At 38.2% G+C, this 27564-nt stretch overlaps 1 protein-coding gene across 18 annotated transcripts in view; it reads left to right on the top strand.

Annotated features, from left to right (window-relative positions):
- Nucleotides 1-27564, top strand: part of R3HDM1 (R3H domain containing 1) — an 88100-nt gene that overhangs the window by 24116 nt on the left and 36420 nt on the right. For 13 of the 18 annotated variants that reach the window (XM_030487891.1, XM_030487899.1, XM_030487892.1 and 10 more), the window contains exons 2-6: nt 9234-9442; nt 10306-10516; nt 19295-19336; nt 19784-19873; nt 25119-25233. In XM_030487891.1, coding sequence (XP_030343751.1) covers nt 10346-10516; nt 19295-19336; nt 19784-19873; nt 25119-25233 — 418 coding nt within the window. In that variant the 5' untranslated portion in view covers nt 9234-9442; nt 10306-10345. Of the gene's footprint in view, nt 1-7107; nt 7521-9233; nt 9443-10305; nt 10517-19294; nt 19337-19783; nt 19874-25118; nt 25234-27564 lie in introns of those variants that run through there. The other 5 variants (XM_030487893.1, XM_030487902.1, XM_030487901.1 and 2 more) reach the window with 3 other exon arrangements.

The raw sequence follows: 27564 nt of genomic DNA, 5'->3' as shown, positions 1-27564 counted from the left end.
ACAGAGTGTGTTTCGTGGAATTGTCAGAGGCTTTCTAAATATATAGCTGAAAATGAGTGAAAAAGTTATGGAAAAAATTACGCAAGATGGCAAAAGGAGCTGATAAAGGAGGATGGCTGGGCATGCAATATAAACAAAATAAGGATAGAAAGGGAAGAGCTGAGGATTGCTTGAGAGATGAAATGGCTTGAAGTTGGAGGAAGGTGCTGGAGTGGGGACAGGGATACAGAACTGTATGTGCATCTGCTGTAGGGCTCCCAGTGTAGAAACGGCTTAAGAGACAGGAGGAGTTTTTCTGCTGTCAGTTAGTTTTCTCTGAATGATGTAAGCTAAGACAACAAAATCTTCTGTCAGCATAGTTGTTTCTACAGAGCTTTTGCTGGTACAGCAATGTCATGTGAGAAGGGCATTCATTTTTCACCTCCCAAGCCAACAGAACTATGCTAGCAAAACCTAAAGATTTGTCATGTTGTGTTTCGTAAGCATTTTAAAGACATGAGGAAAATTATTTTAAAATAATTCTTTCCTCGTGCCTTTAGACAGGCATCTTCTTTGAGGGGAGGAAGGACTTAGCCATTCAACACATGTATTTTCCACTAATCTAATGCTTTGCTGTTTCTGAGGTATGGCATTTTTGAAAGGTTAATGCTATAACAGTGATCAGGCTCAAATGGCTTTTGTCTGCCAATGTACGTTACCTTGTGCAGATGCTTCCCAGTGAGACAATGACAGAAAAAAGGGGGTTTAGCTACCTGTCTTGAAGTCTATTTCAGAAATTATTTTGTTTTCCCCCTCAGCTAAAAAAAAAAAAAAAAAAAAAAAAAAGGGAGAAAAGTGAGAACAGATCCTAATGGAGCTACAACTTTAAATAGTGTATAAACCATTTTAAGATTATTTTAGTTACCCTAAGGAGAGTGGACTAGCCACTGAGTTATGTTTTATAACAATAAGCATATGCTAGCCAAGTCGGTTTTCATCCAGCACAGATCGTTCAGTGCTAGTCTTGTAGTTTCATCAGAAACCCTTCATCTGTTGAAACATGTGGATTGTCTGTCAGGAGAACTTTTGTTCTTCGTGTTGTGTAGTTTCCCTAGTCAAAACAAGGTTTGTTGTGGGGTTTTTTTCTTATGTAGTATCCTAGTGTGCCAACCCTTTCCTTTTCCTAAAATAGTTAAATTATGTGGTTGGGGGTTTTTTTTTTGGTGTGGTGGTGTGGTTTTGTTTTCTTTTGTTGTTTGTTTGTTGGGGGTTTTGTTTGGTTTTTGTTTGTTTGTTTTTTGGTTTTTTTATTAAAAGTGCATATTTTGGCAGCATACAGAAATAAAAATGTCTGAAGCCTACTAGATTTAACAACAAGCTGGAAGCACCTTAGCAGAACCAGAATCCTTTGTCATGTTGCATTGTAGCAGCAGTTAAATCCTGAGGAGTGTCTGGTTTCCTCATGGCAAATGAAAAAGGTGGTTACTTCATTTGGTGTACTTTGCTCTGATTGTTCATACCCTAAAAGTCCAAATTGAACTCCAAGAAGAGATCTAATAAGAGAATGACAGTGCTCTGTGCAGAATGGAATAGCTGACCTTCCTGCGGAGCCAGTGCTAAGATTACTCTGAAGAAGCACTGTCTAGTGCCAAGCTCCATAAGTACTTTAATACTGCAGTTTCCTATCAATATGTAGAATAAAGATCACTCTAGTCTTGCTGATTGTTAAATTTCTTCTGTACGCAACTATATTCCTGAAGGAGTTATCTTGATATTCTTTGTCACTGTCAGCTAACATTTCTATTGTATTCAGTAGTGGGCTCACAAGAGAAGGTGAGGCAGGGTTAAAGAGGCCATAGATTATTGCTTAGAATTTAAAACAAAAAAAGGGAGAGGGATAGTTACTAATAGTACGTCTTGGCTTCTCACATGGCTGCATTGCGAAAAGTGTCTTCTTTAAAAGCCTGTCAACTATCTTAAGAACAATGATAGTGCCCTAGCTTATAGCCTGAGTGTCATAGAGAGGCACTATATTTTTTTAAATTGTTCGAGAGATTATACTATGCAAAACTTCTCAGTAAAGGAGGTGCATAAGTATAATGAACTTACAAGATGAGGGCAAGTTCAATTTTTTTTTTTTTCTTCTGATATGCAGCATTCTTCTTGTACCAATAATATAGTGCTGGTAAGCTGTACTTATCTGAAGTGTGTATAGGTTTGAAGTAGATGTTCGACATATATTTTGATGAATCTTGTTGCCATGCTTTAAGGCATTGTCTCTTTCTGCCTTTCCCTTCTCAAGGCAGTTGACTTTGCACCAAAGTCAGTGGGTGGAAGGTGGTATGACGGTGCCTTGGTCGCACAAGCGCGAATCCCATATCTTGGTGTATGCTGTCAGTGAAGGTCTCTGTGAGCTTAGACATCAGGCCAAGCTGGAGTGGTTGAGGTGTAAACATATTCTCTCCTGCCAACTTCTGCTGATGTAGTAGTACCTCTGATACAGGGACATGACAGAAAAATAAGAGAGTGAGTTACTTTGTATAACCTGTGCAGCAAGAGGAACTAGAATATATCTATGAGAGCCTTTATCAGGTTCACAGTTATGGGATTTTCCTTCTGTCTTCTGAATTTCCTTTTGGGGGGAATTTTCTCAAGGAAGTCTGCAAATGTGTTCTGGTAAATTTGGTGCTATTTCTATCCAGTTAATTATTTTTTTTTAATGATGTCTACACTCCGTAGGTAGCAGGACATAACTTGTATAGACAGTAGAATGCATTTAGTCCTTCATTAATTTCAGAAGAGATAGAGTAACTGCAGATTATGCTTTTGTATTCCGATTTATCATCATAGTGTTTCTTTTGAAAACCTAATTACTAAATAGCTTTGTAAATTGAATCCAGTAAGTATCTTCTAATGCTAATGTAGTAAATAGGATTTGGCTATTAACTGATTAATGTATAACTTTAAAACCTGCGTAAATAGTATCATTGGGAAAAGCACAAATCTTTGATATAAGTGTATCAATGCAGCATGGATCCGTTTGTACAGCATTTTCCGGTATATAAATGTAAACAAGAATAGGGACTTTAATTTTTTATTCATGCTTAAAAATCTGTCATTTCTTATTTAAATGCTATGCACATTTCATAGTTCAGTAGGGAGGCTGGGATTCTTTGCTCTATAGTTAGTTGTTTAATGGATCTCAAACTTTAGACATAAGATAATGTGCAGAAAGCATGTGTACAGAGTTACGTGTGTGTTGGAGAAAGGGAAGAGCTGCCTCTGCATAATTCCAGATTCTCATAATTGTACAGAGCTGCTTTGACTTTTCTGTTAAATAAATGGTTATCTTAAGATCAGCTCCTACATTTTTATAAAAGCTGCATGGCAGATTTCGAAAGTCTTTGAATCCCTGGGCCAAAGAAGTAAGTAAAGCACTAACCGAGAGGAGAGCAAAACTTTGGTTGCAGACCCTGGCTCATGACTCTCGGAGCATCTGTGGGCGTAGCTTGGTCCATTTGTGGGCAGGAGAATTGTTGCTCCCTCTGGAATTCACTCTTGCTGTCCAAGTCAGGATTTTTAAGGTTGGGGGGGGTTTTGTTTTTCCTTTTCCCTTCCTCTCCTTTATCACCTGAGGCAGTTTCCTCCAGTCTTTTTCCCTTCCCTACCCTAAGGAAAATTTCCCAGAAGGGTCTGATCTCTTCCAGTTATAGGTGCCTGTCAGGTTGTTTATCTTTTGTCTCAGGATTCATCTGCAGGCTCTCAGTTAATAGATATATCTGTTTCCCTCTACACCCCCCGCAAAGTATTAATCTGTACCTTCACATAGCTTTATTTTAGTTAGGTGCTGTTGAAGAGTGTCCTTAATGGACTGCATGGGCAGAGCACATATAGAAGTCACTACTGCAAAAAGAGGGAGATACAGCTGTTTCTCTGTTCCTCTTGTGGCTTTCTTCGTGTTGGCTAGTGTTCAAATAAATTTCCTGTGCACTGCCATAGCTCAGCAGCCCAGCAAAAGCTACCCTAGCAAAAGAGCTTTATGGTTCTCAGTCACTTATTGTTGAATCACACGATGAAAAGTTCAGCAAACAGCAGAGCTGATGCGGAGGTAGAGGTGGGACCATACTGTGAGAGCATGGGGCAGAGGCTACAGGGAGAAGGAAGAAGCAAAAGCTGCCCTTTTTGACAGCAGTGAGTTCCCTGTTGGCTTAGCTGTCTGAGGCATTGATTTAACTTGCCAAAATTAATTATTTCTGAAAACTGTGTGTAGATAGTGGTCCTCAAGAACTAAGCAGTAGCTGGATGAAGTAATTATCTTTTAATTATACCCATAGTTTTTGTTAATGTAAGAATGAGATGTTTTTGATCTGTATCTTTCTGCTTAAAGCATAAACCTTTTCCCCTTTCATCCTAACAAAGAAACATATGTAACTTTTTATGAGTGGTGTTGGTTGGTCGGTTGGGAGAGTTGGTGTTTGTTCTAATCACAGGAACCCTGAGGTTATGATGGTAATATAAATATGTTTATATTGTTTAAATGTTGTCCAAAATAATTGAGGTGAAAAATAACTGGAAAAGTCCTTGTTGTGGCAAGTCTTCTAGGTAAGAAACTCCAAAGATCTGCTTTTCTAGGGAAGGGCCTGACCTTTCTCAAAAAAAAAAAAAAAGCTACCACATCTAATGAGGGCTGTATCACTACTGTGCTGGGGGTAAGGCACGGCTGTTCACAGGGACTTTGCTGTACTCAGCAATCATTTCTCCCACTTGTGCTGTGGAGGGAGGTGCTGCACGACGCTGCTATGTCAGTTATGGTGAGAGGCCAGTGTTTGTTGGTTTGGTTTTTGTTGTGGTGGTGTGTTTTGGTTTGGGTTTCTTGTGGGTTTTTTTTTTTTTTGTTTTTTTTTTCTTCCTCATACAGCTATTTTTATAACAGAGTTTTTGAATTCACATGGATCCTATACAAAGCTCAGCTCTCCCAGAGGAAAAACAGGTGAAATTGTAGATTCCCCTTAAGTAGGCAGTACAGCTTCTGATGGGGGTAATACTAGTTCAGTCTTTTGTAGTAGAGGTAATTGTTGTTTAGTGCAGAGCATCTTTTATGCATTTTTTTTTCCCCCTTCCTGATACTTCCTCTTTGGGGAAGTTTATCCTTAGTACTGCTTCAAAGAGAACAGAAGTAAGTAAATCCAACATTGATTCTTCTCAGTTTAATGGAATAGAGCATAAATAGTACAGAAAATAACCTACTGCTGTGATTCCTCTGGGCATATGTACGTGCATAAAAAGGTCTTTTGGATAGTAAAGCAACTTCTGAAGAGAACTACAGCTTTATGTGTGACTGGAACAAATGTTGAGAGCTAGGATAAGTTGCTGCATACAGTCTGGAGATCTCTGAATGACTTGTGGCAAGCCTCACTGGGAGTTCAGCAGTGACTGATTTTTGACTGTCAGGTTAGGAAGTAGCCTAACCTGACAGTCATAATCATACTAAAAATTAGGTAGGTGAATATTGTCCACAACAAGAGATACTCTTTTAGACCTGTGCAAGGTTTCTGTTGAAATATCTGGTGACTAGAAGCTTGTTTGAGAAATAAATTTTCACATTGTCTTTGCACTGGCAGTGTATCCACTTTGCATGTTGAATGTAGATTTTCCTCACCACCACCCTGGCCTTCTAATTCAATGTGCTGTCTTGAATTTGATTGTTACCGGTTATTTTGACATCTGTTCCTAGGGTCTTTTGACAACAGTGATATCGGCAATAACTTTAATGAAGAACAAAAAAATCACCTTCTGTCTTTTACCTTGTTTTTAAAAGAAAAAGAATGGATTTATTTTGTCGTGGACAGAGTAAAGCTTCCTATGACCGTCAACAATATCAAAGAGGAGGAGGTGGAAGTCTTGATGCCTATTAGGGAAATTGGATTAAGTTGAGTAGATCCTGTTCCCAGAAATACCCTCACTCATTACAAGTCAATTTAGCAGGTCTGCATATGAAACAAACCTGAAACAAAGGATCCAACATTTTCCATGTGTCACGATTCGAGAGGCTTCTGTCATAAAACTCAGGAATGGCTTTGCTTGATGTAGTCTTTATCACTTGTCCTCTAGGTTGTGCAAAAGAAAGCAGCAAGAGCACAGCATTGCCAGTTTTATGGTCTTCTCAATGAGAAGCATATGCCTATAGACATATGCTAAGACAGGCTAGGAAAGTTGAGGCTGTTCAGCCTGGAGAAGAGAAGGCTGCGTGGAGACCTCGTAGCAGCCTTCCGGTATCTGAAGGGGGCCTACGAGGATGCTGGGGAGGGACTCTTCATCAGGGGCTGTAGCGATAGGCCAAGGAGTAATGGGTTTAAACAGGAGAAGTTCAGGATAGGTATAAGGAAGAAGTTCTTTACAGTGAGGGTGGTGAGGCACTGGAACAGGTTGCTCAAAGAAGTGGTAAATGCTCCATCACTGGCAGTGTTCAAGGCCAGGTTGGGCAGAGCCTTGGGCGACATGGTCTAGTGTGAGGTGTCCCTGCCCATGGCAGAGGGCTTGGAACTAGATGATCTTAAGGTCCTTTCCAACGCAAACTATTCTATGATTCTGTGTAGTACTGGACTTCTATCTTACAGCTGATAACAATTTTCCCCTCTGAATAGTTGATTCAGAATAGTTGCCTAGACAAAGTGGTTACCACTTTTCAGAAAGAGAATCAGTAGAATTTAGGATTAATGGTGGTAATATAGTGTAACCGATATGAAGAAGGGGGAGAACATACATTTCAACAATAAATGTTTAGATGGGGATGGCAGTCATGAAGGTTAAAGAAGATAAATGTCCCATGTTATCCTCCACTCTTGCATACAAGTCCTTGTACTTACTTTCTATTGAAGTAGGTACCTATTGCTGTTACCTATAAAAAAAATACTAAAATTGAAAGGCTTTTTTCATGAGACCTGTTGCTAGCTGTTTGAATTTTTGCATTCAAAACCAGGTGATGCTCTATCCCTAATGTTTCGTCCTTTCAACTGTTTGGATAATTTTGGGGCAGAGGTATCATGTCCCTCTTATTAAAATCTGCCGACCTGTATTGGTTTATAATGCCGTGCAGTCTATGGCCAATGTCAGGATTTGGTATAAATCAAGGTAATCAGTTTGCTTAGTAGAACCTTTTTTCTCTCCGGACAGTAGAGTGACTCCTGAGGTCTGCCTTCTTGCTTTCTTCTCCTTTTTCCCATCCTGTAGGGGGGACAAGAAATTAATATCCAAATACATGGGGAGATGAAAGAGGTGGGATTCATAAGGATGGACTGTGATCTGTCCCCCCCCATTCAGTCTGCAGCACATAAAATTCCTGAAGTCTTTTCTAAACTTTCACAGATTGGATTAAAGAACTAGAGCCAAATTATCTCAGTTATGAAAATTGTCTGAATTTAAGGAAACTTCAGGGATGGAATGTTATCCAACTAGTAGTAACTCACTGTTGTTGGTCACAAACACAAGGTTGCTGTACCAATTTCAATGAATCTATGGCTGTTATTACTCAAAAAAATCAGGTAAGCAAAGATTTATCTTTATTATGTATGTTTCGCTGTTAAGCTGAAGCACAGGGTTTGTCATTTACTTGTGTGCATGCTGGTAGTGATTCTGTTTGATTCAAAATAGCTGTGTTCTATAAAATAAAAAAAATATATTGTGTGTCAATTGAAACTGCACAGCTTCAGTTCTGTCCTACTTCCTGTAGGTTACATTGCACAAAATCTGCAGGCTTTAAACCTATCTGCAGGTGAAAAATCTGTTCATAACAAGTTATAGGCTGATTTGAAGTTAGGTTGTTGTAAAAAATATAAGGACGTTTTTCCTGTTCATCAGTTTTCTGGATTGGCATAGGCAAGCAAATTGCATTTGCAGTGTGAGTTTTGTGAACATCCATTTTTTTTAAATGGTCTTGCAAAGAGGCAGGAGCTCTTAGTGAATTTGATAGAATTAAAGCAAAGCCACTTCAAAATGTTGGCTGCAGTTAATACATTTGTGGTTTGTGTAGGGAACAGCAATTAAATTACATTTAATTTCCAAAATTATATTTGCAACTGGGCATAAATATTTTGTCTTCAGCCTGTGGTCTCTTCTAACATTTATCTAAATACAGTACAAATGGTATGTTAGTCAACAAAATCAAACAGCATCTCTATTCACATCTTACAGTAAAGGTAAATCTGAGCTTCATATATCTTAAATCACCATCTGGATTATCTGGGAAAAACAATACTGCGTCTCCTTTGTTGCATTTCTGCACCTTTTTGTTTCCTATTTTGTTTTTTTATGTGTAATCATTTCCTAATCAAAAGATTAGGGTCTTTTACAGGCCTGAATCACAGCCCATCTTTTATCTTTCTTTTTCATGCTCCTTTGCAGCAAGATTTACTAAGTCAAAATGTCTATAGTATCTCGTATCTCTTATCAACCTGTATGTTTGTTCAGATCTAGAAAAGTAGTTGTAGCCAGGCTTTAATCTCACCTGCAGGAAACGTGGAAGTCTGTGGGCCATTGTGCTGCTGTTTCATGCCATCACAGTCTTCTCAGTTGTACTGAGGGAGCAGTTCAGCATGACGAGGTGTTCCCCTTGGAGTTACATTTTGTTTGCTATTAGATGTCTGTGGTTGCCTACCACTTCAAATGCATGCTTCCTTTGGGTGGTGATATACTTATTTCTCAGAAGAGCAAATCTGAGAAGGGAAGATGGAACATAGTCAATTTGGCAGAAATTTGTAAATCCTCATTCAAGGGCAGTTACTTTGTTGAATAAAATTGTTTTCTGTAATTCAAGTTGCATAAAATATGGATTATGTATTGTGCATGTAGATTATGAATTATGACAAAGAAAAAAGCTTTTATGCTAACAGAAATCCTTGAGCTTTCATGGCGTATTATTCCTCCATACCTGCTGGGCTGCATATTTCAAACTGTCTTTTCAGACTCTGCTGGAAGATACCTGCTTGTTTATAGAAACAATTTCACTAGGAATGCCAACAAAATGGTTGTTTTGACTACTTGTTAACTCTGTAATACAGAAATATCTTGTAAGTCTAATGAAAAATATTACTACTGCTAGAGAAAGCAAGTAGAATGAATAAATATGAAAAATGCTGATTTCTTTTATGCTTTTGTTTTCTTGAAATGGCCATTTTAAGTTTTTAGGCATTATCATGTTCTGTCTCCCATCCCACCCCAAATAAAAGTATCATGTATTTTCCTTTGTTGATTTTTAGGCATTCGAAAGGGATGCTCTTGCTGATTCAAGACAACACAGTTCTATCCAGGACTCTACACTGGGGATAAGGACATGGGACTCCTCCTGCCAGATTCCAGATGGTTCATTACAACTGACATCTTGGTTGACAACTGTGAAAAGGAACTTTGGATTATTTTATTTTATTTTTGTGGGAGACCACAATCCCCAAACTGTAGGACATATCAGGTACTAAATCAGATACTTACTTAGACTTTTCCATAATGTTATTTGATTGTTGTTTTCTATGAAGGACTTTAAACATTCAGATCTTATATTTTTATTTTAAGAAATGGAAAATTCTTGGTTTTACGTCTTGCACTGTAGCTGAATAATGATGAAAAGCTAAAATTTTAGGGAAAATTTGGGGTGGTTCTGTTATAGCTTTAATCATTAGTTATCTTTATATAGTATTTAAAATTATTATTTTGAATTATAATTACTGGTGATGGTTGTTATTATCCTAATTACCAAAGCTGTCTTTTTCTTTCTTCTTTGTTGCATTTGGGAGAGTGCTTAATTTCATTATGACTAGTTTTGCTACATCTAGCAGGTAGGATAGTTCCTGCATTTAGAACTTGTCCAGTGGTTACCTGGCAACTAGGAAACTTAAAAGTTTTAATGAAATTTATGAATGTTTGCACACTTGGTGCATTATGATTCGTATGTTTACTTTTAAAATCTTTATGTAATTATTTTTCAAATGAGAAAAGCTGCTCTTGTTTCTGTTGGAACCTAGTTTGATTTAGAGTTTCTGAATGTTTAGGTGTTTATTTTAAAACATGGAAGGGAAAATCTGTGAGTGTTATCCTATAGTGTAGCTCTTCGTTCTCCTTTGTATAGATGTCTGTTGTTATAAGCCTCTTGATAAAAGTGGTTAAAAAGAAAATGACCACTCACTCCCTCTGATACAAGGCAGGAAAATACATTGTAACAGAAAGGGGAATTCTGTTTGCAGCAAAATCATGTTTATTCTGGGTACTGTTTAGGTATGCTTTGTTTTAATTAATTCAAAATTACGCAGTGATCCTTTTTTTTCCTTTGTCCTAAAGGTTCCGTGTTTCTTGTAGAATTTTAAAATAACCTTTTCTAATGAGGATGTCTGATATTCTCACTGTAAAAGATGAAACTGATGCAATGAAGGGTTCAGAAGCTGAATTTAAAGATACAGACCCAATTGAAAACCTTCTAAAATCAGGAAGTCAGGAGCAGATTCAAGCAGAAAAGGATGAAAATTGTCCTGATAGCAAAAACAATATGCCGGTAAGAAGCTTTTCCCTTTATTTTTCACTAGTATATCATGTTAAATGAGTCTGTGTCTTGTTGTTCTCCCTTTTCATGATTCCCCTTATGTATTTCTTTGGTACAGGTCAGGAAAACTTGACCTGTTTTAGGGAAACAAGTTGGATGATTATTGTTTCCTCTCTTCTCCTTTGCCCCACTTCTCTCTAAATATGAGCATTGGGAATTTTTAATGGTTTGAAGTAGATAGGTGGTTTTCCTGTGAAGCAGATGATTTGTCCGTATTAGTGTTTTCCTAAGTGCACATGTGAAGTTGAGTCTTTGCAGCAGAACAAGGGGAAAACTTGGCATTCAAGCACCTTTTGCTGTTGCTGTGTCTTGACTGAGTTTAAGAGACTGGGCTATGTTCGTAATACTCTATATAGTAATAGTGTGGTTTGATCAAAATGCTGAAATGTTGAGTGCTGCTTGTATGAACAAAGCACTACAGCACAGCTCAGCGTGTCTGCCCTGCGTAGGGGTGATCAATCTAGGGCTCTTGAACCATGTGCAGCTTACAGGTGGCTCAGGTGTAACTTTTACAGCAAAGCTATACAGCATGAGATTAAAGTGATCAGGTGTAGGTAATCTAAATCCCCAGGTGTCAGAGGAATCAAGTCAGTAGAGTTCCTGAGCCAGTAGGTTTGGGTCCTGCCCTGGCCACCAGCAGAGCGTCCAGCCTCCTTCTGCCTACATCAATGGCAGAGTGAGCTGGTGAGCTATCATCTCATCTTGGCTACTAGCTAGTACTCCCTGTACCTTCTGTTTTCCTCCATTCTTCACTGCTTGGCAATGTTGGTACATCATTTATTTGGTAGGAAAGCTTAGGCAGTCTTTATGCATACACTGAAGAGCTCATGCATATAAATGAATGACCTTTGTGAGGTGGGAGATGGACCTATGAAAAAACTGTGGCATGGAAATTTCAAGTGAGGAGGAGGCAGGGTGAATAGTATGTAAATATCTTGTGTTAAAGGAGAACACACCAATAAGGGTGGGTTAAGAATTTATGGCAGTGGATTTGATATCTCTGAGATTTAGTTGCGCATTTAGCATTTATGCTCAAGAGTCCTGAAAGATAGATCTCTTTCACGTAGGGCGAACTAGCTAACTCCTTGTCAGTGGCTGCCAGCTTGGTCATTGAAGGCTGCAAGTGTCTTAGATGAGGAGTTAAGGAAACAACTGAAACTTTCTGGCACAACTGAAAAAATGGGTCAAATTTCTCATAGAAAACAGAAGCTTGTGTCTGACAAAAAGTAGTTTTCTATAGGAATTTTGTGTCTATGGGTTAACAATAAACAATTTTCTGATAAAAATCCCAATTGGGATATGGGGTATGGCAGTATTCTCTTGTGGGTTACAAAAACAGGACAGTACTTGATTAGATTCGTGTTATTAAGAACTGAGTAAAAGGTTCTTCTGGGAGTAGTTTTATTCAAGACTAACAATTCAGTATTCCATTGAGTGAAGTAAGCTGTATCTGCTATGTTAAATTGCTTCCAAATAAATCTTGTAGACCACTGTAATAACAATAGAGTTTTACGTTTTAATATCTGCCGGCTTTATTAAGGCTGGCATCTGTGTAAAAAGATAATTTTATGGAAAAAAATAAATCCTTAAAATGAAATAATTCTCCTGTAACTTACGAGAAATAACTGCTACTGAAACAATGGCAGAGGTTATAGCTGAGCTGGTATTTTCTTTAATCAAAGAAATATTCTCGTAGTGAGCCTTAAAAATTAATTTAAGGTTTATTTATTTTCATATAGCTTAGTAACTTGGAATATCTCATTCACTCTTTCTCATTCAAGAAATCTCATTCAGTCAATTTTAGTGTGGAAACTTCTATGAGACTCAAGTGGCAAATCTGCCTTCCTGCAAACAAATATTGCTGTATAGTTAGGCCTAGTTTAGAGAAATGAATCTCTTGGTGCTGTCACTGGCTGTGGGGTTTGGCAAGGGGGTCAGTTGCTTGGTTTTGTTCTTGTACAGGAGTAACAGCTGGTGGCTGGAATAGCTACCTGTAATACGCAAGATAAACTGAACAACTGTGTAATGAAGGCTGTTTGATGGTGACAGCTTTACTGTCTTCTTCGTTTAGTGTTTGTATGAGTATTGTGTCCAGGAGTCTCCATCAGAATTGGAATGTTGGTTTTAATTAAAACCCAAGTTTGTAGGCTGTGGATGCTGATTTCTGGAGTGCTAGGATGACAATTGCAAAGTGGAACCTTGCTACACCCTCTGCAACAACTGAAGTGAGTTAATGTCACATGTACTGTGGTAGCTGCTAGTGCAAATAAGTATGTCATAGTCAAAGCTTTTTCATTGAAAAGCATGTTTTATGCTAAGATATGAGACAAATTTTGGCCTGTCCATAGTAAACAAAATGTCTGAGAACAGAGTAGTCAGCAAGTTTTTTTTAACTAATGGGTGGTTACATAGTTTGGCTAGTGAAATTTCACTGAGTGTATTACTATTCATTAAGTGCAGGTTAAATGTTACTGTAGAGGTGAGGGAAAAAAACAAAGAATTTGCTGAGAAATGTTAGAAAAGATTATGAGAAGCTTATTGGAGTGTTGTTCTTTTGTTTACTAACTGAGTATATCAGAGGGTGGGTTAGGGGATTTGGTTTGGCTTTCCTAGCTTGTAGCTAATTACTTAAGTTTCATACCTATTGGCAAACTATGATAATATTTCCGAGTACAGTTATCACTTGATTTCTAACTTCTTAACAGCCAATAAGAAACAGACTTTGATATTTTCTCTGTCTAAACCTATCATGGTTTGAATTCAGGTACGTTCCTGGATCTTCACAGTTCCAGAAACTGGTGATTATATTTTGAAATGTAACTGTGGCTCTAAAGTCCAGATTATTTTGAAATGTTGTGCATTAGTAAGCTATTTGCTATTCCATACACTGTTGGAGGTACAATGTAAATGATAAAAAATACCTTATTAGAATATATGCCTAGCACTCACAATTTTTTTTAGGCAGTGGTAATACTTCATCCACTATAAGGACTGCTGTTACAAAATTAATGTGTCAGGAAATATTGGAGTGGAGGGAAAAAAAAAAAGCCTAGATTTATCTTACAGGGTAGTGCCTTTTACTCATTATTAGGAAGTTTTTTGTTTGGTTTTCGGGTTTTTTTGTTTGCTTGTTTGTTTGTTTTTTAACCAAAAAAGTATTTAAAATCTCCATGACAGTGCACGTTGGCTTATGTGTAATCCAGAAAAGGAGGTTTGTTCTTATTCTACAGTTCATGCATGGAGTTGAGGGAGAGAATATTAGTCTTAAATACTGTTATCTCTGCACTGAAAATAACTGTTAGTAAGTAGATACAAGGTCTTTGATGGGATGATGATTGCCAAGGCAGTAAAAGACTGAGAGAAAGAAAGCTGTGTATTACTACATATCAGGAAAAGAGCTTGCAAGCTGTGGAGAGTAAAACTAAAATACCACCCACAAAAAAGGCTTCATGGAAGGATGGAGGCTGGTGCATGAATGCAAGAGTTGTATGCATCTACTGTATGGTATGGGTAAGGTAAATGTTGTATAAAGTGAGTATAATTCTGTCTTGGATTTATGCTAATTAAGCAGATATCCCTGTCCTTCGGGTGAATTAGATTAATTTTTTTACTTGGCAGCTAGACATTTCTCTTTTTACAAGTTTCTTCCCGCCATACTAGCACAAACCTTTGTCTTTGTCTTCCACAGCTTGAGTTCTCTGAAACCTTTCCCCAGCTGTTTTGGTCTTGTCGGGATTTACCTGTCTTTGTCTCAAAAATATGTGACTGCTATGTCTTGCCTATCCTCTGAAATGTCCAAACAGTACTTTGGGAATTGATATAGTACCTTCTCACAAAACCTTTCACACTTCTAGGTTTGCCATATTGTGCCTGACCTGTTTTTATCCAAATTGTTTAGACAGCATAGTGATGATAGAGGAAGGCATGTAACAGCACCAGACCTTCCCTTTGTATTTAATATGTGATCTGTGGAGGTAATTAGGAAAAAATAGGCTGATAGCCCTAGTGTAAGCCTGGATATATATGATTATATGTATTTGGTAAACTCTTACCTTAATTCCCTTTTTTTTCTAATTAGAGATGAAGCATACTAGGTGGTCTTAAAAGTTGTGGTGTTTTTTTGGGGTTGTGTTTTTTTGGGGGGAGGGCGTGTGTTTTGTTGTGGGTTTGGTTTTGGAGTTTTGTTGTTGTTTTTAAAAATTCTGATAATTTTCATCACACAATTGTTCCTTTTAAGCACTATCTTGAAATCATGCCTGTAATGACTTTTAATGGGGCATAAATTTATTTTTAATCTTGCTTTCATTAATACAGTGTTTCCTCAAGTCAGTTAGAAGTCTGAGAGCTGCAAGTATGAAGAAATTGGTCAATTTGCATTTACAAAGGATTACTTATTCAAAAGTTGCTATAAGTTCTTTTTCACAAATGGGGAACATAAATTCTGTAGGAGCAAAACATATTAAATACAGAGAAATTAGGACAGAACTAAAATTCACGGACCTGAAAAGAAAGGAAAATGTGCATTAACAGCTACAACATAGATTGACTACCTATTGTCCTGGAATTCCAGTAGAAATGTGGTTATCTTCAGTCAGGATGGTTTTGCCTGAGAAAGGAACTGTGCCCACTCATCTTCAAGCTTTTTGAGTTTTTTGAGTGCACTTATTGTTGACAGCACAGGTCTTCAGGTTTTGTATTTCCTGGCAGAGGGAGGCCTTAGATCACACTCCTTTCCTTACATTAGCTGTCCCTCCAGGCCAGCCACACCAGATTTATTCCAGTGGTGCTTACCTGTCAAATGTGTGGTGCTTATTCCTCACAGTTACACCTGGACATGTGGTGGCTTGTATTTCAGGTTTTAACATCCTTAAAGTCATGCAGGAAAGCAAGAAATCCACATCTATTGAAGGATTGCTTTACAAGGCAGTTGTTTCTAGATAACAAGTCTTAATATGATGGGTGGGATGATACTTGCATTGGGTTAGCTTTCCAACCTGGAAACAGAACTGTAATTCTGCAAGCAAAATGGAAGATGAGATACAACACACAAAACACTTAAAAGAACGTACCGTCAAACTTGTCCTATCGTGATTGAAATCTAAAAACCACATTACTTTTAAACATTCTCATAAAGAATTCAGGTTTAATATTACATAATTTCAGTTTCAATAGCTCAAACTTTGAGGCATTTGCTTCACTTTATCTGGCATGAACAAGCATACTTAGGTTTTGGCTGCAATGGATTCTTGAGACTTTAGTAAGCTGAGGAGGAGGTACGTGTTTCATACAGATCTTAATTAAATTTAGTTATGACATGGTTCATCTTCCCAGCAACAATCTCTTCGCTGTTGTGGGTGTTGTTTTCTTTTAATCACTCTTGAAAATTTTAAATATATGTCTTATCTATTAAGTTTGGCAAGGGATGTAAAAGATAACAGGAAAGGATTCTATAGATACGTAGCAAATAAAAGACAGACTAGGGACAATGTAGGCCCTCTCCGGAAGCTATCAGGAGAACTGGCTACCATGGATCTGGAGAAGGCTGAGGTTCTTAATGACTTCCTTGCCTCAGTCTTCACCAGCAAATGCTCTGACCACACCACGGAAGTCTTGGAAAGCAAATGCAGGGACTGTGAGAATGAAGACCTTAGGCCCACTGTAGGAGAGGATCAGGTTCGAGACCATCTTAAGAACCTGAATGTGCACAAGTCCATGGGACCTGATGAAATCCATCCACGGGTCCTGAAGGAGCTGGTGGATGAAGTTGCTAAACCACTGTCCATCATATTCGAAAAATCCTGGCAGTCAGGTGAAGTTCCCGATGACTGGAAGAAGGGTAATATTACCCCCATTTTCAAGAAGGGGAAGGTGGAAGACCCAGGGAACTACAGACCTGTCAGCCTCACCTCTGTGCCTGGCAAAATCTTGGAACAGTTTCTCCTGGAAAACATGCTAAGGCACATGAAAAACAATGAGGTGGTTGGTGACAGCCAACATGGCTTCAGTAAGGGGAAATCCTGCCTGACCAATTTGGTGGCCTTCTATGATGGAGCCACAGAACTGATGGACAGGGGCAGAGCAGTTGACGTCATCTACCTAGACTTGTGCAAAGCGTTCGACACTGTCCCGCACAACATCCTTGTCTCTAAATTGGAGAAACATCAATTTGATAGATGGACCACTCGGTGGATAAAGAACTGGCTCGATGGCCGCATGCAAAGAGTTGTGGTAAATGGCTCGGTGTCCAGTTGGAGACCTGTAACGAGTGGTGTCCCTCAGGGATCGGTGTCGGGACCGGTCCTGTTCAACATCTTTGTCGGCGACATGGACAGTGGGATTGAGTGCGCCCTCAGCAAGTTTGCCGACGACACCAAGCTGTGTGGTTCGGTTGATATGCTGGAGGGAAGGGATGCCATCCAGAGGGACCTTGACACGCTTGTGAGGTGGGCCGATGCCAACCTTATGAAGTTTAACCAAGCCAGGTGTAAGGTCCTACGCCTGGGTCGGGGCAATCCCAGGCACTGCTAGAGGTTGGGCAGAGAAGAGATTCAGAGCAGCCCTGCAGAAAAGGACTTGGGGGTGTTGGTTGACGAGAAGCTTAACATGAGCCGGCAGTGTGCGCTTGCAGCCCAGAAAGCCAACCGTATCCTGGGCTGCATCAAAAGAAGCGTGACCAGCAGGTCAGAGGAGGTGATCCTGCCCCTCTACTCTGCTCTTGTGAGACCTCACTTGGAGTACTGTGCACAGTTCTGGTGTCCTCAACATAAAAAGGACATGGAGCTGTTGGAGCGAGTCCAGAGGAGGGCCACGAGGATGATAAGAGGGCTGGAGCACCTCCCATATGAAGACAGGCTGAGAGAGTTGGGGCTGTTCAGCCTGGAGGAGAGAAGGCTGCGTGGAGACCTCATAGCAGCCTTCCAGTATCTGAAGGGGGTCTACAAGGATGCTGGGGAGGGACTCTTCCTTAGGGACTGTAGTGGTAGGACAAGGGGTAATGGGTTCAATCTTAAACAGGGGAAGTTTAGATTAGATATAAGGAAGAAGTTCTTTACAGTGAGGGTGGTGAGGCACTGGAATGGGTTGCCCAGGGAGGTTGTGGATGCTCCATCCCTGGTGGTGTTCAAGGCCAGGTTGGACAGAGCCTTGGACCACGTGGTTTAGTGCCAGGTGTCCCTGCCCATGGCAGGGGTGTTGGAACTAGATGATCTTAAGGTCCTTTCCAACCCTTACTATTCTATGATTCTATGATTATCTAATTAGTTAGCAGTAACTTATGTGTAAAGCTTTGGTTAATGTATCAGAAATTCTGTTTGGCTAGTTTTTTGCCAAATGTAGATACTTTTGCATGTTGTTCTGACGGTGAACTGAGGACTCCACTGGCAGTCCTGATTTGATTTTGTGTTTACACTACTTGATTTGAACCCACCTAGGATAATTGATGCTGGAGTAATTGATACAGGGCTGGGAAATCATCCAGTTCTTGAAAATTTAGTAGCTTAGTATAACAGAAACTTTGCCAGGGATATGCAGAGTGCCAGCTTTCAATATGCAATGTATGCTTTCAGTATAGCTGATAGAAAAGAAAAAGTATTTTGCAGGTTAACAGCAAAACTCAAAGTCTCAAAGTTGCAGGTGTGAAAACATTTGAACTGTCTTTGCTGCTCAAAATCTCAGCAAGCTTCCTTTAAAAAACTAATGATGAGTTCAGTTAGTTTTTAGTGTTGCTATTTAAATTCCTGTTATGTAGTGAAATGAGCTTAAATGAGCTCCCCTTCTGCTGCTCTTCAGCTAAGCTGATGCAACATCCCCAAAAAGGCATTTGGCACTTGAGGAAAATCAGAGAAATAGCACTTCTGCCTTTACATAGTAGAACCCTTTGGTGTAGGTTAGATGTTCTTTTCAGCAACATGTACGTCCTGCTAAGAAATTAAGGTACTAGATAGACATCTGTTCTTCTGAGCCAAGGGCGAGAAGGGCTCTTCATGGAGTTTTCAAATGGAGTTTTTGCTTAGTTTCCTTCTTAAAGGGTACCCCTTTCAGAAAGGAGGAATTATTGTCCATTAAGATGTGAAAGTGTATTAGCAATGTTACTTTTTCTTTACGAACATTAGGCCTGTGCTCAGTAAAACCAGCTCTGTTAAAGGCTTTTCTATCTACCAGTTCCACAGTGAAACCAATACTTAAACTGTGTTATGCCACTGTGTTTCTGCTCCTGTGTAACTGTCACAGAGGATTTAGTTAATTTCATCTATATGTTTTAACCTTCTTAAGACAGGTCATCATCTGCTCCCCAGTAAAGGCAATGCTTTGTTTTGTTTTGTTGGGTTTTTTTGCCTTCCGTCACCTCACCCCCTATTATTTTTCAAGGTAGGTTTCAGGGATAGGAAGAAAAAAGTCATGTCATTAGGAAATTAGGACACGAGAATCGAAAATGTAGGAGCTGGCAGAGAGAATAAACTGCTTGGGTCTTACTGAACAAGAATAGTGCTTGCTTCTTGTTAAATTCCTGTAATATTTACTGTTGATAAATGAAGAAGAGAAATTGAGGATGAGCACAATGAAATTGAAGACAGTATAATCCGTCAGCCAAAAGCACCTGCTGTTGCTTTCACAGATTTGACCATCATGTTAGTAGTAACTGTTAAAGTTTTCTCTTGTACAGACTTTTGCATTAATAAAACTGTACTATTAAGTTTAATATAAACCTTTTCTGTTATGCCTATCATTCAGCGGCCAGTGCAGTCTTTTGGACAGACAGCAAAAAGGTCGAAGGTACAGTAGACTTGTGTGCTGGCATGCTGAGGAAGCCCTTCATGCTTGATGAAGCTTTGTTACTTTGTGAAAAGTGCCTTTAGTTTTATTTTTTTGGCATCAAAGCTTTGTTTTATTCTGTTGGATTTTTGTCTTGCCTAGTTGTCTGCTTTTGTGGTTTGCCTTTATATTTTTGGTGGCTTTTTATTGTTATGGAGAGAAACACTTTCCCAAAGATTTTATTTACTTTTCATTAGATGTGCTCTATTGTGCTGACAGTGCTGTCAAAAGCTGCAATTGCTTGGGTAGTTTTGTCCTAGAGGAAATTACTTATTCTTTTGAAAATATTAAAAATGCTGGTTTCAGCCATTTTGTTTTACATAAGATGAATGGAAGAATAATGGCTTATGGTATATTTATATAATTTTTTATAAGCCATAGGTTTTAATTTTACATACTTTTCTTTAGTCAAACACAAAGTTAAAGTTAGTTCGGAGCCTTGCTGTATGTGAAGAATATCCACCACCTCCTACAGCTGAAATATCACAGGACCTCCAGGTAAAAATCATGTTACTGAAGTTTCTGAAACAATTTGAAGTAACATTGTTCGAAAGAAAATCTTCTGGGTACTCCTTAAATATTCAGACACCATATGAGTTTAACTTTTTTTTTTTTAATACAGCTTTAATAGAGATGATAATGTCAGATGAAGAATTGCTGCTTTGTTTTTCTGAGCTATAATGGTTAATATCTGGGGAACAGGAAGAGGGGTTTTGTTGGTTTTGCTTTCTAGTGTTACAGCGCACTTGAGGCAGTCTGAAACTGCAGTCTGTCATCAGACAAAAAGTGATTAATATTCAGCATAATTTATCATCTTTTTGTATTTAGAAAATTTAAACAGTTGTAAGTTCTGGTGTTTTAACTGAATTGCTGCGTATTAGCCATGCTTGCTGGTAGTTCTATTAACACATGCCTGAAGTATGTCTGAAGACTAATCAGTTAAGATGATAGAACGCACTTAAATGCCTGACAAAGTATGTAAAATTTTGGAGAATTTAAAATAAAATCTGGCTTTCCTGACTTGACCTTCATACCAGTCTGCATTTAAGAGCAAAATACTATTACTGGATTTAGTTCTATGTATAAATCAGGGACATCAAAATGCTTTTCTTTTGTTTACTCCTAACAAAACTGAAATGGTTCTTAGTGGCTTACTCATAAAGGATTTTGACTTATTTTGGTAATATCTGAAGAGCTTCTAAAATGTCTTTTTGTGCAAAGTCTCACTGTTCTTAACAAGCAGAAGGAGCCAGTAGAATAGCAGGGTGTGAGGGGTTTTGCTGGGGGACTGGTAGTTCAGTGTCGGGGAGGGAGGGAGGATGAGAACACATGTAGGTTTTGGCCAAGCTAATTAAAATCTTACTTTAAAAAAAAAAAAAAAAAAAGTAACAACCCAAGAAAACCTCACAAAAAACCCAAAAACATTTTCTTTGGGGAAAACTGAGAAAATACTATTTTTCATAGTTCCTTACTAACATACCAGTATTTGAAGAGTTGAGTAGAAAAATTCTGAAATTGGGCCTGCTAATTTGCTGAACATTGAAGTCTTATGTTGGTATAGGCTACAGAGTAAGAGATTAAAAGACAACAGAAAAGCTAATGCTATTTAAAATTATTTACAACCCTCTCGTAATGCTTTGCGTAAGATTAACAAAACTGACAGAGATCTAGTTCAGGCTTAGTTGTTTAGTCTGAAGCAGTAGGATTTAACTTTTTCAGACACTGTATCTAACTGCAGGAAGAGAATCCTGTTTTATTCAGGCAGTTCATCTACAGTGTATTTCAAACATATTTAAAAGCCTCCAGCGCTATACAACACCGTGTATTTAATGGTTTAAAATCAGACGTTTATAATAAGCATTCTCTGCAGATGGCATTTGTTACCATGTCCTCTGGGAATCTATCCTTAACTGCGTACTGCAAGGTCCTTCTCGGAAGGAATTATTGCAGTGGTAAAAGAGATGTAAAGGCCAGTTCTACAGAATGAAATGAATTATGTGATAATCTAAGTTGGAACAAAAGAAATACCATAAACCAGACTGTATATTAAGAAACAAAATTAGATCTAGGTGTGATTTTTTTTTTTTTTCGTTCAGAAAGACTAATCTAGAAAAAAATGGCTTGTGAATCCCAATAGCTGTGCAAATGTTTGAGAGAACAAATTTAATTCTTCCCTGTAGAGTGGAGAAATGCATGTTGAAGAGGAGAGTTAGAAGGTGAAATTTGTTACAAGTCCTGATGCTGTAGTGTGCATCCTATGGGGCACAGGTCTTCCATGACCCTCTGTAACAACTTCTACAGGCAATTTCTTCACCTGTTTTGCTTTCTTTCCCAGCAAATCTGTGGGAATGGTATGGAAGATTTCTTCTGTAAGCATGCATTGACTGCTGGCTGCTTTGAGCCCCACACTTAGAAGCACAATGTATGTGCATTAATTATGCTTGGGACATGTGGGAGGTCCAATAGGTAGGTGAAGTGAGAGACTGTCTTGCACAGCCCTCACTGGCAGCATGAAAATAACCTCTGTGTTTGCTTCCCCTTGCTGGAAAAGTCACTGCTCTGTTGTATCAGTGATTGCAAGTGAAAAATGGCATCCAGTTTTGTGTTAATATTTGAAGTGGATTTTAAGAGGTAGAAAAAATAAAGTTCAGGATAATGGCTGATGATAATACTTGAAGAATCTCAATTTTTAGTGATTAGGCTATAATGAAAGAATTTGACAGACCAGAGGAATTGTCTCAAGCAGAATAATTTATTTTCCGATATACTTGGTTATATTTTCTTGAGCAATTGCAATATGAAGAAAGATAGAGTTTCTTATTGAGAAACCTAGGTAAGAGCTCACAAATTTTTCAGCCTTAATTGTTAAAAAGCACTGGCAGCCCTTTCCTGAAAGATGCTGTGAAAGTTACAAGCTAGTTGGTTTATTGCGGGAGGAAGAACTAGCTGATTTATTTGATCTTTTATCTTTGTAAATACACTAACTCTTTATGCTCTTGCTGTCCTTTGTCTAAATATTAGCTGCTGGGGTTGTTCTAATTCCATATACTCTAATACGAAGTACAAACACTAACAAAGGATGGTCCATTTCAGCTCTCTTTAAGGAAGGGCTATCTTCGTATGAATGACAGTCGTTATTATGGGTAACAAGTAAATAAACCTTCAAAAGATTTAACTACTTCTTCTTTAGAAAAATAAAAAAGCCCAAAGGAGGGGGAGTAGGGGGAGAAGACCAGGGTTAGATTATACTGACTTGTGTAAATTCAAGTTGTTGATTTTGGAGATTGCTGGTAAAAAGCCAAGACCCCAGGACACAGGGCCTTTGATTAATGCTCTTTAATGTTTCCTGACTCTTACCTTTCTCTCAAGTGTTTTAAGCTGGAGGAATTATCGAGTTTTGGTGTTTTGGGGGTGGTTTTGCTTTTTGTTTGGCTTTTTCTTGTTTAATCAGGATTTGGTGACAATTTCTTCTGCTACAATGAGGGCTTCAGATAGGTGATTAAATCAGTATGTCAGCAGAGACCCACAACAAACAGAGTGGTATTAAAAGAATTTTAAGTGAATAAAGTTAAAAGACTTTTCAGCAGCTTTCCAGTCAAGTAGGTCATATTTAATTAGATTCTACAGTTTTTATAGCATGAAATCACAAGAAAGTGCCCTTTGGTACACACTTCTGTTGTATCACACTTTGAAGCAGAATTGGTGGTAGTAGAAGAACTGGCTGTTCAGATGGCTATTCCTTTTTTAGCTCTTCTTGAGAAAAGAAGTAGGAAAATGATTACTTGCTGAAATCCTTTGATGAAACTATCGCTGTATGCTTTTACCTCGGATGAGTTTAGAATATATAGTCAATCAATTTTCTAGTGAAGGAAAATTGGACTATAAAAATTTCGTAAACTTACAGATAGTTTTGTTGAGTATAGTAAAATGGAAAATAATGTATTGGTGGATTCAAGTCAGAAAAAAATTCTTAAGACATGTATTTCTTTTTCAGATGATTCTTATGCACCTACTTGGTGAACAGTAGGTGCAGTGCAGTTTGCAGTGAGAAGTAAATTGCTCATTTGAATTATATTCAGGTTCATGATGTGAGGGATGCAAAGATTCGATTTGGAGTCTAAGGTTTGTAGCCAAGAGAATTCTTAAGACTAGGAAAGAATCACACAGAAGAGTTCATTACTAGTGATAGGTAATGTTTTTTATCAGACTTGGTTATAGATAATCTCATAAAAGCTGAGAGGTCTTCACACTTGTGATGTTTTGGAGGGTGTTCATGAATTCGTAAGTTTAATTAGAACATTTAATGTAGGGGGAAAATCATAATGAAAGTGAGAGCTAATATAACTATCAGCTAAACATTTTTTTCCCCCTCATTTGAAAAAGTTATTATTCAAAAATCACATATTAAAAGTAGTTTTTAACAACAACTTCATTGGTATAGGGTTGCCATTGCCCAGCTCTGAAAGGGCCAAGGTAGAGAGAGCAGTTTGGTGTGCTAGGGCAGGGAGGAGCATTACTGCAGACTGTGCAAGGATGTGTTCGCATGGGAAACTGTCTTTAGCCTGAGTGAATCCTGACTATATTTAACTCTGGCTAGCTTACACAAGTGAGATCAAGCCTGTGGAATGACACATGAGGAGAAGCTTAGAGTGGGTGCCTGGGTACGAGTAAGAATGGGTTTGAACGAAGAGCAAGGACTTGCATGGGAAAGGATTAGGTGCAGGACAGAAAAGTTACAAGCAGGAATGGATGAGGAGCAGGTTTTTGGGGTTGGGAAGGATCAGGTGTTTAGGAGGTGGGAGGGTTACAGCATCAACTGGGTTGGCATCTGGGGGAGCAAAGCTGATATTTGAGGGAGTTAAAGATAAAACTAATGGGGGAGTCTCACTCTTACAGCACCTTGCCACTCTTGGAGTCCTTCATACACAGGGTGTCTCCATTTCCCCCTATGCTTCTATGGTTTTGCTGTTGGAAATACATTAGACCTTCACTGACAATTTTGTTAGAGGTGTGAAAAACAAATTACAGTCTTCCATTCTTTAAGGGACTATTATGTTGCTATAATATCAAAGGGAAGGTATTTTTGCTTTGTTTGGGAAAGAGGTTTTAGCATAGTTTACTTATTTGTATGAAAACATAGATTTTGAGATGATTATACATAAAGCTATTCTGTCAAAATACAGAGGAAGTTAGGAATCTAAGCCTTGATGACAGTAAGGTTTTCAAATTCTGCCTTGATATATTGTACTGTAAATATTTCCCTATTTTGTGGATCTGGGAATGCTGGTCTATCTTAGATTGAAACTTTTTCTTTTTCTTGATATAAACCAAATTGAATAATACTTTTATAGTCAAGAACTACGAAGAGTGGGGGGAAAAGCATCATGGATGATGAAATACTTAAAAATTTAGAAGCTGTATAAAACTTATACATCTGAAAACCTGGAATATTTTCATATGTGTCAAATCAGATACTTTGGATTAACTTTCAACTAGCATTCAGGGCCTAGAAATGTATGTAAACTGTCAAATGTATATTGTACTTTCTATGCCTTCTCTATAGTTTTTGATTTACTGATTAATTTAATTTCGTGGTCACATAAAGTACATGTGGGATCAGAAAGAATATGAAGGCAATTATTTTCCGTATTACTTTATTTTGCAGGTAATAACGTACAAAACAGTTCCCCTGCAGGTATTGCTTGAAATAATTCCCATGATGACTGATTTTTACTTTTGACAGGAGAAAATTCAGATCCAGTTGTCACAGTCTTTTGAAAAAGAAGAAAAACCTGCAAAAGATGAAACAGAAAAGGAAAAATCCAGTGACAAACTGTCCAGAAAAATGTTATCAAGAGGTTTGCTATCTGTCATTGTGCTTTGACATGTACCATGTAGATAAAGAATATTTAAAGAAAATGCAGTTTGCTTCCAGGTCATCATTGCATAAACACTGCTTTTTCTTTTAGCAAATGAAGCAAATAGATCAGACAGTTTTGAGCTGGAGAAGGAACTGGTCCCAGAGGATACAGTGTTTTCAGGGCTTCATCAAACATATGTACTCCAGCAAATGCTTTTGCTTTCTCGCCTGTGTAGCTGTGCAGAGCAGCATAAAAACTATTGTGTTGCCTCAGTTGTGCCCAGGTGTTCTTTGGAAAACTGACTTTACTAGTCAGTAGAAGTTAAGATCTTATTCCTAGACTTTGTTACAAAATTTGAGACTTGAGAATGGCAACCGCCTTTGCACTTTTTGTTTGTTTTTCTTCTGATAGTATCTAGATATTTTTTTTTAACAGAAAATTTTGGGTCACTGGTGGAACTACATAAGTAAAAATGACAAGTGTTATGTTTTCACCTTAATATTCCTGCATTCTGGATTGAAGATCTATGCTGATTCTTTTTTTAACTTGAAGTATAAAATTAATGACATACACTTGTCTCTGTCCATGTTACCTAATGTCTCCTAAAGGTAGAAGACTTTCTGATTTAAGTTGGCAAATCATTGCACAGCTGTTGCTTTAAATAAAGTTTCCAGTATGATTAGGTAAACGTATTAGATCAACCGTGTGTAGGAAACATCTTTAAAGGCAGAATTCTTTTTGAGACAGGTAGCACTTGTGCATCTTGTCCCAGCTGGCAGCCAGGTATCTGTGAAATAAAAAGCGCTGGGACTGAGAACTTAATTGCGTTTATAACTCTCAGTCTTTGAAATGATGCCTTAAAGAAATAGGGTGTTCTTTCAGAGCTAACTTGCTCAACCTTTAAAGTACATGCCCACCTTCTAAAATGAATGAAGAGGGGAAAAAAAACCCACTACCTCCACCCCAGCCCCCTAAAAAAAATACCCAACATGTTAGGTAATGATGAGGAGTTGAGAGCAAAGTCATAAAATGCCTAAGATAGAGGTAACTGTTCTAAATCTGTTCTAAATTCACCCAGTATCTCCTCTGGAGGTTAATTGCTTTCCAATGTAGGATGTGCCAAAATAGCAAATCATGGAATTTAAGCATCAGTCTTCGAGAAATTATAACTAAATTATTGCTGACTTGCAAATTAAGAAAATAATTATGCAGTCTTAAAGATGTTTTACCAGGCATACCCTTTCCACCACACCACCCATCTTCCCCTCCTCAGAATCAAAAGTAGTCCCAAACCATGAATGCTCTCAAACTTGCTTGGTTTCATTTATACTCTCAGGATAATACATGGGCAGAATTGATAGCCTAAGAAGCTTTGCAGATAAAGGAAGCCACTATCATTCTTCTTTAGGGAACTAGAGATTCCCTGTCCTCAGGTGAACTTGGATTTTCTCCAGGAAAGAAGTCATGTCTCCCTTTTGAGGACTGCACACTTTGATCACCCAGTTTCCTGCTATGTCAAGAGGGTGCTCTGCCAGCACTGTTGCTTCTGATAAAAAAGCCTGCATAGATTCGGTCTCCACTGAATCTTACCCTAATTTGTGCAGCAGTCCCCTTCATTGCTAAGAGAAGCTAATTTGCAGTGACTGCTCTCTCTACTGACTACAAAAAGACCTGGAACTGCTATGAGCTAGGCATAAGTTTAAGCTGTGCCTAACCTGAGACTAGGTTAACACGTAAGTAATTCTTGGAAGAAATTTAGTTCAAAACATCTGTAGCTTTGCATTCTAAGACCTGGAATTCTGAAAGGTGCTCATGTAAGGAAGGATTTGGTGTTAAATCATGTCTTTCAGTGACGGATTTCAAAGAACACAATGTAACTTCGAATACTTTGTTCCACTGAAGCCAGAAAGGAAGCAGAAGGTTGTGAGACTTCTTTCTGGAAACTTCTACGTGTTATGTTGTGAAAACAATGCCCAACAGAAAAGGATTTTTAGTAATAGAAAATAACACTTGTGAAAGTCAAATTGTTACATTCTGAATTATAGTGTTTCTTTGGGCAACATCCTGCAGTCATGTAGATCAGCTGCTGGTCTGCAAAGCATATACAACAGTGCAATGTAGGATATTGAGAAAACTTGGAAGGTGACTCAAGGTGATATACTGCTTCAAAATACAGGAATTTGTTAGTAGATTGGCAGTATTACTGAAGCTTTTGCTTCTGTATTACACTTGAATTAGGGGATTGTGGGGGTGGTGTTGGGTTTTCTGTTGTGTTTTTTTTTTTTTTTTTTTCTTTTTTGCCTTATCCCTGGAAACTGTAATTGTTTA

The sequence above is a fragment of the Strigops habroptila genome, chromosome 5, assembly GCF_004027225.2.
Source record: "Strigops habroptila isolate Jane chromosome 5, bStrHab1.2.pri, whole genome shotgun sequence".
In the NCBI taxonomy this organism is placed as follows: domain Eukaryota; kingdom Metazoa; phylum Chordata; class Aves; order Psittaciformes; family Psittacidae; genus Strigops; species Strigops habroptila.
Note: the sequence above shows the minus strand (reverse complement) of the source record. Positions and strands in the feature narration are given on the sequence as shown.